The sequence below is a fragment of the Leiobunum rupestre genome, chromosome 3 (assembly GCF_980474605.1).
Source record: "Leiobunum rupestre chromosome 3, qqLeiRupe1.1.hap1, whole genome shotgun sequence".
NCBI classification, from domain to species: Eukaryota; Metazoa; Arthropoda; class Arachnida; order Opiliones; family Sclerosomatidae; genus Leiobunum; species Leiobunum rupestre.
In genome coordinates, this window is record NC_143386.1 from 71544098 (window position 1) to 71556034 (window position 11937).

Sequence of the window (11937 nt, forward strand, 5' to 3'; positions counted from 1 at the left end):
CATGAGGGCTATATCCTCATGCGGGGGCTTGTCACGAGGGCGGGGATTACAGATGGAACTTTGGCTAGATGGATTGCTGGAATGCCAACAGTAGTAGACGTTACACACCAAATTGAGGAATTCTGTGGTGTATCGTTTACCTCATCAGATCAACACGTTGATACCACAAATTCTCGTATGAAGAGGGACAACATGGATGTGGAGAGATTCAGTAGGTGGTTTGATTCTCATGACCCATTCCCTGAAGGAACGTCCATCATGTGCATTAGTACTGGAGTGTTGGGGGGTGATGACATCAACTGCCAAGAGGCTTATGAAAAAGGGAAAAAAAGCATGGAAAATATTCAAGGGAAAAATTTTAAGGAAGTACAGTTCCTGAGGAAGAACCGAGAAGTGCCCCTACGAGCCGTGAAGTGTACAGTCAAGGTGAATGGTGAACCAGTTCCTGTCAGTCCTGATACAATTTTCCGTCGAATTCCTTTCCATATGAAGTCGCCACAACAGCTCGAGTCATATTTCGCCTTTGGCTTAGCCCCATATCCATTAACTCTTTTTGTCAATGTTGAAATCACAAGCAACGCAGGCTTCGTTCTTGACGGTGGGTTCCTCTAACACCGAGTTGTGTGGAATACTGGTGAAGTGTTTTCCTCCATCCTTAAAAAGTACGTGAACTACATCAAAAAACACTTTGGGTCCAATTGCACCATAGCATTTGATGGATACCCTGAGGAGGGAGCTGAGAAAAGCATAAAATCTGCTGAACGTGCCCGAAGAGCCCGAGCTATGTCATCCGCTTCTGTTTTATTTGATGAGACAATGTCAACAACAATGCCAAAAGAACGTTTCTTATTAAACGAACTTAATAAGAAACGTCTAATCTCAATGTTGACAGAAAAATTATGTGGTGAAGGGTATCAGGTCAAACAGGCCCTTGAAGACGCAGACCCCTTGATTGTTGGAACAGGCATAGAAAAATCGAGACAGGGAGGCACTGATTTGTTGGTCCTGCTGACTGACCACATAGCTGATAGAAGTGAGCAGGAAGAACCCGTCGCGAATATCTTCCTCATGAAACCTGGAAAGGGAAACCAAGACACATCCATTTACACCCCCAACAGTTCTAAGCTTTCTGAAGAAGCCAAAAAACATGTGTTATTTCTTCACGCCGTCAGCGGCTGTGACACCACCTCTACATTTTTTCGACAGGGCAAAATCAAATTTATAAAAACATTTCAAAAGAACGCGAGCCTCCAACATGTTGCCTCAGACTTCACGGATCCCAACGCCACTCCTGATAAGATCGCTGAGACCGGAGAAAAGTTCATTGTGTGTTTGTACGCGGGTGGTAGCTCCAAATCTTTGAATGAAATTCGCCTGCAACTGTTCCAGAGAGCTTTATCGAAAAATAATAACTTCAATTTGGCATGTTTGCCTCCCAGCGAAGCCGCCGCTCGCCAGCACTCTCTCAGGGTCTACTTGCAGGTTCAGATCTGGAGGAACAGTCAGCTGGTGTTAAAAATCAAATTATCTGTATATAAATTTAATCAGTTGTATATTGTATATTAATTAATTTCTGTTAGGGTATTTTTGTTTTCTATTTTAGTGTATTTTAATTCAGTGTATTATTTTTTGTATTCTTGTATGTTCGCGTTTATTTGCTGTTTCATTACTTATTTTATGTACTTATGGCGTTAGATTTAATAATAAAGAGAGTGACGCTAAGGAAGGCGAGGAGCGCACCGGGGCTCCTTCGATAGTTGTTGGGCGAGCGGGTTTCCCCGAAATCTTCCGACGTGGTGGAAATTTTCCGTCGTCCCAGCGGCGGGACAGGCCGGCGTCGAAAGTGGGGAGAACCCCTAAAAAGAAGGGGTCCAGCGTGTTTTCCTCGGCATTCCTGTTTAGATTTCTGGAAAAAGCCCAACTGTGCGGGTTAAGGCAATGTGCGCCTCAATATTTTGTAACAATGTGCGTTACCATTAAATCAGTTTTTTTGTTATGTTTTAAATAAGTGTTCCGTCCATTTATTTATTTATCAGCGAGATATTTACGTGCTAGGTCCCTAAAATTTAAGTGCTAAAGTTTACGTCGGTGTTTCAGTCCGCCGGTTTAAACCCAATTAAAATTAAGCTCTCCCAAAGCTATTCGCGCCAATAATCCGCATTAGCTGGATCCACTAAAATGGGGATGGAAGAACTCAAAAAACGGTCTGATCCCCATCGCAACCACCCAATTCGCTAGCGAATACTACAGTGGCGCCACCAATTCACGCTTAACGGAACTACAAATGGTTGATTGTTTATTTCGGGGGTACGTGTAAATGTAGGCATATCTTTAGATTTTACTGGTGTTTTAATATTCAACATGACTACTATAAAAGGTATGTATACATTTGATTATTACTTTCTAATCATTAAAATAAACTATTCTTAATAGTAAATCTTTCAATGCTGGAAATTTTCAAATATATTGGAGATAAGCCAAGAGCTCTAGAGGAAGGCGAAAGGTTGTTTAAAGAAAGCTCAAAAGGATCTCTAAATTTCTATCTTACTGATGAAAAAGGTTTGGATCTAATAATAATAGAAGGATTTGTGATACAAACTAGTGCACCATCAGGGGAACCTCATTCCTTAAAGTTTAAATTTACAGTCAGTGATGGAAAACACGTGATTGAAAGTGTTCATTGTTCGTGCAAAAGCGGGTAAATTTTAATCTTGTTAATTTTTAATTTAGAATTGTATCATATTTTCTTATTTTACTAGAAACTCTGGATTTTGCAAACACGCAGTAGCTGGTTTATTCTTTATAAATTCTAATGGTCAGTTAACACAGATTTCTGAAAAGCTCTCATGCACATCAAAGCCTCAGAAGTGGGGTAAAATGAAAAAAACTGTTCAAGATCATTATCAAGCAAAGAAAATTAGAGATTTAGACTGCGTTAGGAAAGTCAACAAACCAATTTTTTGCCTCAAAAGTTTAGAAAAATGTGAGGAACGAATACTCTCTTCTCTTCCATATGAACCAATGTGCGCCAGACATCTACCTTCAAGCTTAAAAGAACATGTAAATTGGAATGATAAACCTGAAAATAATACGAATTTGGAAGGGACCGATGATATAATGGTAGACAACCCTTCTAAGCGCCGACAAATTGATGATCCCTCCGATTTAGAAAAAGATGATTTTATAAACCGCCTCTTGCAAGAATCTCTTACAATACAAGATGAGAACCAGTCTGTGACTAATATGACTAGCGAAGAAGGCAATTTTTTTAAGAATTTTGTGGAGGTTAATTTAGAAAGAGCAAAATTAATAGCAAATTTACAACAAAAATCAAATAACTGGAAACAGGAGAGAAAGTTGAGGCTAACTGGCACTACAGTTAAAAAAATTCTGTCATCCAAAAATAAACAAAACACTGTGGTTAAACTTCTAGAAACACATGAATCTAAGAGAGAACTAACAGTTCCTTCGGTGGTTTATGGTAATAAGATGGAGAAAGTTGCTCGTGCTAAATTTTCATGGATCAAGAAAGTTAAAGTGCTTGAATGTGGTTTGATAGTTAGTATTAAAAATCCATATTTAGCTTTCAGCCCAGATGGACTATATGTAGAGAATGGCGAAACTAAACTTTTAGAAATTAAATGTCCTTTTGTTGCTAAAAAATTTACAATTGAAGATGCTGTTATGCAAAACAAACTGAACTTTCTGAAATCTGGAGAAAAGGGAATTTATCTTCCTTCTAATGACTGCAGAGGATATTACGCTCAAATGCAATTAGGACTATACATTTTAAATCTCAACACTTGCTCTTTTTTGGTATATTCGCCTAAGGGTTATATTTTAATTGAAATTAAGAGAGATGAAGAATTTTTGAAGGAAAACCTAGTTAAATTAAAGGATTTTTATTTTAAATATTATTTACCTACTTTGGTGAAAAGAAAACTCTGAATAACCAAATATTTAAAATTGAAATACATTCCTGGTTAAAACTGAGTTTGAGATTTTATAAGTTCTAATGTAAGTGAGATTTTAAATAACCCCAAATAGTCTTTTTCAATAGCAAAACATAGTCAAATTAATTTATTATGTTAGTGAAAAACAAGTGTGATATTTTGAAAAATACCTAGTCTAGTTAATTCATATAATTTTATATGAGTTCTAATGTAAGTGAGATTTTAAATAACCCTAATTAGTCTTTCTCAATAGCAAAACATAGTCAAATTAATTTCTAATGTTAGTGAAAAGCAAGTGTGATGTTTTGAAAAACCTATTTGAAGAATAACTAGTCAAGTTAATTCATATTTTAAATGTATTAATGAAAATGAAGAAATATTTTGGTGCTAGGCAATTTAGGTACAAATAAGATATGTATATATAGTGTATTTTTTGTCTAAAAGTTTTATTCCATTAAATTAATTTGAAAAATTATTTGAGTTATTAAAATCCAAGAAAATCATTTAAACTGAGTAGTAATATAATACTTTTAACGGTTAAATTTGTCATTTGCCAAAATTGGTTTAAGTAAATTTACTAAGCCACATATAACTGTTAAAATTTCATCACAATATGGAACCAAATCAAGATCAAATTTGTCATTTAAAATTTTATATAACTTGATTCGTTGGATAGTTCTCTCCACATGAACACGAGCAGAAGCAATTTTCTGGTTTTTAACACTTTCTTCTTTGCTAAACTGAGGTTTTTTTTCTTAAAAAAGGTGGTATGTGTAAACCGATTCCATGAGCAGAACATTCATCTTCAATGAGGAACCCTAGTTTGTAAAATTTATATTATTTTAAATTATAGTACTATTTCTTCATAGATTTGCGATACATACCTTTATCAACCATAAGTGCATCTACAAATTGTTCACATTGGTTTATGACATTGCTATCAATGGTTGCTTCCTTGTCACTCACTTTCCCTCCCCAAGGATCGCTGATAAGAGTTATCATGCCAGATGGTGAGATTCCAATGAGAATTTTTATGGTGTGAGTCCCTTTGTAGTGGCTGTAGGTTGCAACTCTGTCATGAAAACTATTTGGTTTCATCATGGGTACCTCGCTACAGTCCAATACGCAACGAGTATTCATAAATTCTTGAAAACATTTAGGCATATTATTTCTAATATTATCCAAATCTGGCCAAAAGATGAAATTTTTTAAAACTTCGGAGAGGGCACATAATGTTCTTTTGAAGTATGCTGAAACTGATCGGTTAGAAATCACAAATAGTGCAGCTAAAGCATCATACGTCAAATTAGACTTCAGCTTCATCAGCGTTAATAATACGCGATCTTTCACAGGCATAAGGAAATCGGGAAGTTCGCTGTTGTTCTCAAGCCCCAAAACTTCAGTAGAAATACTCTCAAATATTTCAATTACAATCCCAGTAAGAGATACCAAATCATTAGCCATCATCCCATCGCTAGAGAGCCCAGTTCTTGATGTTTGTTTCTTACTCTTAGGTTTGTCCAAATAAACTTGAATTCCAATAGAATGTTTTATTACATCTGGCAAAGCTTCATTAGGTAATTGGGATTTTTCCAGATCTTCAGTTGCCACTTGAGCGAGCATAGCTAAGTTACTAGTAACATTTTCAGGAGTATCAGGCAAAACTGGTTCACTCGAATTAGTCAAGGTAGAAGTTTCAAGGATAGGATCTGAATTGAAATTATCCAAGATCGAAGTTTCAATGACAGGATCTGAAATTAAATGAATAGTTTAAATTTTTTATATTACAAGTTGGGCTCTCAGCTTTTTGTTTAGAATTAGAGTTGATTCAATAATAGGGGTACTTGGCAAATTCTTACTGGGAATAGCATTGCATTTTAGTCGGCGCTTCACAGTTTTTCCATCTAAATATAATTATTTTCATTCAAAATAAAGATATTAACTAATAAGAAATGTTTATCAACTCACCATTTCTTTCTAAAAAGTCACAGTCCTCAAAGTGCGAGCTGCAAATTCTTGCCCACTGGCTAGTGTAACCCTTCAGGTTCATTTTCCCCCGTATACTTATTTTTTTTTACTTTTTCTGTGTTTTATTTACTTTTGTTATTACGTTTTCCCCGCACTCTTGACCCTCTAAATTTACAGTTTTTGTTAAGTATTCGTAAAGCCCCATACATCAAATTTCTTAGAATTCCGAGCTCTATTTAATGAAACTAATCCCCGTGTTAAATATAAATTTAATTTAATGATAAACTAAAAACTTAAATAACTTTTGAACCATACATACAAATTAATTAGTGTTTATAAGCCTTATAGAACTCGATCAAACCCCACGATAAAATATAAAATTAAGATAATTAATTAAACCATTCTCTCAATATAAATTATAAACTAAATCCCTGCCTTCGGCAACGCTAAAATTAATCCCTCGCTAATTAAAGTGTTTTTATTTCGGTCACAAGACCATGGTGCAATACATTAAGCAAACTTTCCCAGCCCAGATTTCCCTAAAACTTTCCGAACTAAACCAGTAAAGCTCCCTCAGCTTACAGCGATCCCATGAAGTCATTTTAAGTCCACAAGCTTCATATTAACTATCAGGTAGCAAGATCCCAAGAAAAGCGGACGTTTTCCAAGGTTGCCGCCATAGGGTCAAGAGGGCGCCCGGACGTTTCCGCTTGGAGACAGAAAATCGGGAACCTCGAGACTCTCTGGCATTTCCCCCCCGCAATCCCAAGCGAACTTTCGTAAATCGGACAACGTCACCACCGCATGACTAGACACGAGTCTTAAATACACCAATGACCTAGGTAAAATGGGAGGTCACCAGTTGCTTTTTGTTTCAACCCCGCCCCCCCATAATCCGAACAAAACCAAGAGACAGGGCCCCAAAGAGAGAAGTTGAGAGAGCTTGAGAGAATGGTACAGAACGGATAGAACTCTGCTTTGGCAGACCTGGACAGAACTTGACAGAACTCTGCTTCTCGGGCAAGAGAAGAACCATGTCGAAATAAATATAAAATAATGTGCGATGAAGTCGCGCTTAAATATTAATTAACCCTCAATGCAAACCACATGATCGGAACAACGCTCCATGATTGCCTAGATGACCCACAGCCAGGACATTCCGATCGGAAGAACATAAGCCAAGCAGTAATGGGTCTGAGAAGCGTAATGCCCTCGACACCCTCGAATCACCTGTTGATCACCCAATATCTAGCCATTCCGAGAGAAGACAGCCAGATGACCGAGACCGATTCCCTAGCCTAGCCGGACATTTCAGACCGAAACCCGAAGTACCTACGCCCCCGTCAGCTTGTGAAGTAAAATAATATAGGAAGAAACCCGCAATCCGGCCGCCAAACCGTAGACGAGTAAATAAAGAGAATTAAAGAAAAGTGTGAATAAAGAAACGCGTAAACAAGCAATCCCCAAAGACGTCCCGTTCTGTGAAGTGCGTGTGTCGGGCATCTTACGTAAACCGAGGAAAGAGAAAACCCGTAAACGGAGAGACGACAACGTAGCGGAGGACACCGAAACCAAGTGATGAGTAGAATTTCCATCATAACCCCCCCCCCCCCCTTGTAGAGTACCCAGGGTCGAAATACGAAGTAGCCAGTGAAAAGTAGAGAAAAAGTTTTAGAAAAGAAAGCTTAATCCCTCGCTATTGTCCGAGAAAAGGATTTAAGACAGGTCCCCTCGAGGTTGAGAGTTCATTCTGCTTCTTGTATTTATACAGTTCGGATTACTTTTTCCGTTCGGGTTGTGCCCTCGCCGTTGTTATTATTTTGAGTTAATTATTGTCATTGTTTAATTGTAGAATCTTTAATTGTAGTATTTAATTGTAGTGTTTATTATTATTTAGTGTAAGTGTATATTTGTTTCTGCCCCCTCCATCCTTTGAAACCAAGATGCCTGAGAGTAGGGATACCGGAACTGATCCCATAGAAAATAGTAAGAGATAGTTTCATTAACAAATTTAAGGTCAAAGAGTGTATTTTTAGTGTTTAAATTCCCCTCTTATATTGGAAAAAGCTAAAAGAACCATAGTAGAGATGGCCTAACCATCACTAGAAGCGAAGTAAGATTATCCCCTCAGTTCCCCCCGCAATTTTGTTCATTGTTTTTGTATTTTAGTGTTATTTATAAATTTGAGTGTTAAATAAAGATTTTGTGATTGATTAACGACAAAGGGTTTCCATTCTGAATTCGAATCTCCCCCTCTTTTTTTATTTTTTTTCCTTTCCCTGTATGTAACCCCCCTCTCTCAGATTTAATTCACTCCACGATAAGGCCACGACTCGCATTTTGTCGCCATCTTCCCCCCGCCTTGGTGAATTAAAATCTATGAGCAAGGGTTAGGAATATTTCCGTCCATAAAATCTATGACGAATTCCTTAAAAACCTTACATAATGGCGCAGTCGGCAGGATTCAGAATAAAGGGACATTTGTCTGTCGGTTGATCACGTTATCTTTTTTTTCACTGTTTTTCCCCCAAGAGTGTATTTATAAGTATTAGCATCCGTAGTGTGTTGCCAGAAGCGTATAAAACCCCCCTCGATAAAATCTCTTTAAAGAACGCGATATGGAGTCCCTCAGATTTATCGATATTGTCATGGGATATCCCGCGAGAGACCTTTTAATGCTAGGAGCGCTTTTGTTTTTTTTCCTTACCTTCGTATACCAAAATAAGGCTAGGATAATTAGACCGTTTATATATGCAGGAAGAGGGGTAATAATCCTGAATAGAAAATTGATGTATAGATCTCCTCCCACGCCCCAGATTAACCCGGAGAACAATTTGATCATGCAGATGATTCAGGCACAAGGTCAGATGATGCAAGAGATGACCCGTGCCCTACTTGATAGGTCCCCACCTTCCCCTCCACCAGATAATTCAGCGACTACCTTGCTCCTCCAAGCGGTCCAAGTCCAAAGTAACCTAGTTGGTGAGCAAGTGGCCGCAATACAAAATCTAGCCCGCACGATGCTCGATAGATCACCCCCGCCCCCAGCCGATATTCCGGCGACTGATTTAATATTAAGAGCTATCCAGGTACAGGGTGAATTGATGAGAGACCAGGTAGACTCCGCTAGAGGCCAAGCCGATGCAATGAGGGCCTTGTCGGAAAGGATACGGACCGTCGATGCAGTTATATCAGGCGCGATAACCAGAAATTTAGCGCCGCAAAACACCTCGACCCCCATTAGTGGAATTCAAGGGCCACCCCAAAATTCTGTTACAGTAAACGAGAACGATCCCTCTCTTTCGCGCCTCTATCAAAATCCCGTTAAGGTACCGCCCCAAAATCCGGGGACAAGTCAAGAGACCCCTCATAACCCTGGTCATTTCCGGTCACAGAATATGTCTTTTCGCCGTGGACCTAAGATTCCCCCCATAAAAGCCCGATTTAGAGGCGATGACAAAGTGAACCCCCTCAATTTCATTTTCCAATTAAAGGAATATGCCCGCGCCTCCGAAATTGATTTAAACGAGATGTTGCCCCTTATACCATTGACCCTCGAAGACCAAGCTAGTGATTGGTTTCGCGATAATTCAGGAACAATTCAAGATTGGGATAGCTTCGTTAACCAATTTAAATTAGCATATCTTGGGGTTGATTATGAGGACCGGATATGGGATCAAATTCAAACATGTAAACAGGAACTTAATGAGGAGCCCGAGGCCTATATTCGCCGATTAAAAGTGTTTTATGCCCGCCTGCTATGTAGACCTAGCGAAACCACCGTCTTACGCCAAATGAAAGCCGGCATGTTACCAGAGTTTGCCGCCCTGCTCCATCTTAAGAAATTTTCCTCGGTCGACGAATTGTTGCATGTTGTCACTCAATTAAAGCCGGTAATAGGTGTTTTCCAGAAGAACAATAGTCCTCCGGTACAAGCTCCCGCTCACCCCTGGTCTAGCTATTGCCACCTTTGTAAAAGGTCTGGCCATACCGCGAGCGTTTGCCGGACCCAAAGATCCTATCAGCCCAATAATTATAGACAGGAAATCATTCCTACCCCCATAGCACCCCCGCCCCCGCAACCTCCTTACGAAAACCGTTGTTTCCATTGTTCTCAGACGGGACATTTTGCCCGCGAATGCCCCAATCGTCCGCCTTCGCCCCCGCAATTACATGGATATTTTGACTCCACCACTACCATCCCTAAACAAGTAGTGGAATTACCCCCAAATAATGTTAATTTGATTTAACATTTTACGCCGGGTACCCACAAACTATGGTAACGACCATCAGATTATTTTTTTTCTGTGCAGTATTTTCTTTATATATATTATTGAGTTATAGTGTTTGGTTTTTTTTTGCGGTCATCCAACAATCGAGTGTTTTTTTTTTATATCTCAGTGTTTTTTTTTCATCTAACAATTCAAGTGTCGTGCTTCTTTCATCTGACAATTGGTGTCGTGTATATATACATATTTTTAATGTCGTCCCCCTAAAAGGTTTTTAAGATACTAGCGACACCTTACTTATTGTATAATTGAACTTTTGCGATGTCCGAGACGGACACTAACGAAGGGGAGGGATATGTAACCCTTCAGGTTCATTTTCCCCCGTATACTTATTTTTTTTTACTTTTTCTGTGTTTTATTTACTTTTGTTATTACGTTTTCCCCGCACTCTTGACCCTCTAAATTTACAGTTTTTGTTAAGTATTCGTAAAGCCCCATACATCAAATTTCTTAGAATTCCGAGCTCTATTTAATGAAACTAATCCCCGTGTTAAATATAAATTTAATTTAATGATAAACTAAAAACTTAAATAACTTTTGAACCATACATACAAATTAATTAGTGTTTATAAGCCTTATAGAACTCGATCAAACCCCACGATAAAATATAAAATTAAGATAATTAATTAAACCATTCTCTCAATATAAATTATAAACTAAATCCCTGCCTTCGGCAACGCTAAAATTAATCCCTCGCTAATTAAAGTGTTTTTATTTCGGTCACAAGACCATGGTGCAATACATTAAGCAAACTTTCCCAGCCCAGATTTCCCTAAAACTTTCCGAACTAAACCAGTAAAGCTCCCTCAGCTTACAGCGATCCCATGAAGTCATTTTAAGTCCACAAGCTTCATATTAACTATCAGGTAGCAAGATCCCAAGAAAAGCGGACGTTTTCCAAGGTTGCCGCCATAGGGTCAAGAGGGCGCCCGGACGTTTCCGCTTGGAGACAGAAAATCGGGAACCTCGAGACTCTCTGGCATTTCCCCCCCGCAATCCCAAGCGAACTTTCGTAAATCGGACAACGTCACCACCGCATGACTAGACACGAGTCTTAAATACACCAATGACCTAGGTAAAATGGGAGGTCACCAGTTGCTTTTTGTTTCAACCCCGCCCCCCCATAATCCGAACAAAACCAAGAGACAGGGCCCCAAAGAGAGAAGTTGAGAGAGCTTGAGAGAATGGTACAGAACGGATAGAACTCTGCTTTGGCAGACCTGGACAGAACTTGACAGAACTCTGCTTCTCGGGCAAGAGAAGAACCATGTCGAAATAAATATAAAATAATGTGCGATGAAGTCGCGCTTAAATATTAATTAACCCTCAATGCAAACCACATGATCGGAACAACGCTCCATGATTGCCTAGATGACCCACAGCCAGGACATTCCGATCGGAAGAACATAAGCCAAGCAGTAATGGGTCTGAGAAGCGTAATGCCCTCGACACCCTCGAATCACCTGTTGATCACCCAATATCTAGCCATTCCGAGAGAAGACAGCCAGATGACCGAGACCGATTCCCTAGCCTAGCCGGACATTTCAGACCGAAACCCGAAGTACCTACGCCCCCGTCAGCTTGTGAAGTAAAATAATATAGGAAGAAACCCGCAATCCGGCCGCCAAACCGTAGACGAGTAAATAAAGAGAATTAAAGAAAAGTGTGAATAAAGAAACGCGTAAACAAGCAATCCCCAAAGACGTCCCGTTCTGTGAAGTGCGTGT

General features: G+C 39.1%; 1 protein-coding gene across 1 annotated transcript; it reads right to left on the minus strand.

The window, feature by feature from the left end:
• Positions 1-4688: 4688 nt before the first annotated feature.
• On the minus strand, positions 4689-6003 carry LOC149954533 (uncharacterized). The gene is made up of 4 exons (XM_090169947.1): positions 5922-6003; positions 5798-5857; positions 4838-5704; positions 4689-4771 (listed from the first exon to the last, which is right to left on the minus strand). Exons 1-4 carry the CDS (start codon positions 6001-6003, stop codon positions 4689-4691), a joined length of 1092 nt encoding a protein of 363 aa, XP_090026073.1.
• Between the last annotated feature and the right edge of the window lie 5934 nt (positions 6004-11937).

Coding starts and splice junctions, on each gene's coding strand:
- LOC149954533 (XM_090169947.1), bottom strand. CDS start 6,003: ATGAACCTGAAGGGTTACACTAGCCAGTGGGCAAGAATTTGCAGCTCG. Junction 5,858..5,921: donor TGACTTTTTAGAAAGAAATG/GTGAGTTGATAA, acceptor AATTATATTTAG/ATGGAAAAACTGTGAAGCGC. Junction 5,705..5,797: donor TCCCAGTAAGAATTTGCCAA/GTACCCCTATTA, acceptor ATTTAATTTCAG/ATCCTGTCATTGAAACTTCG.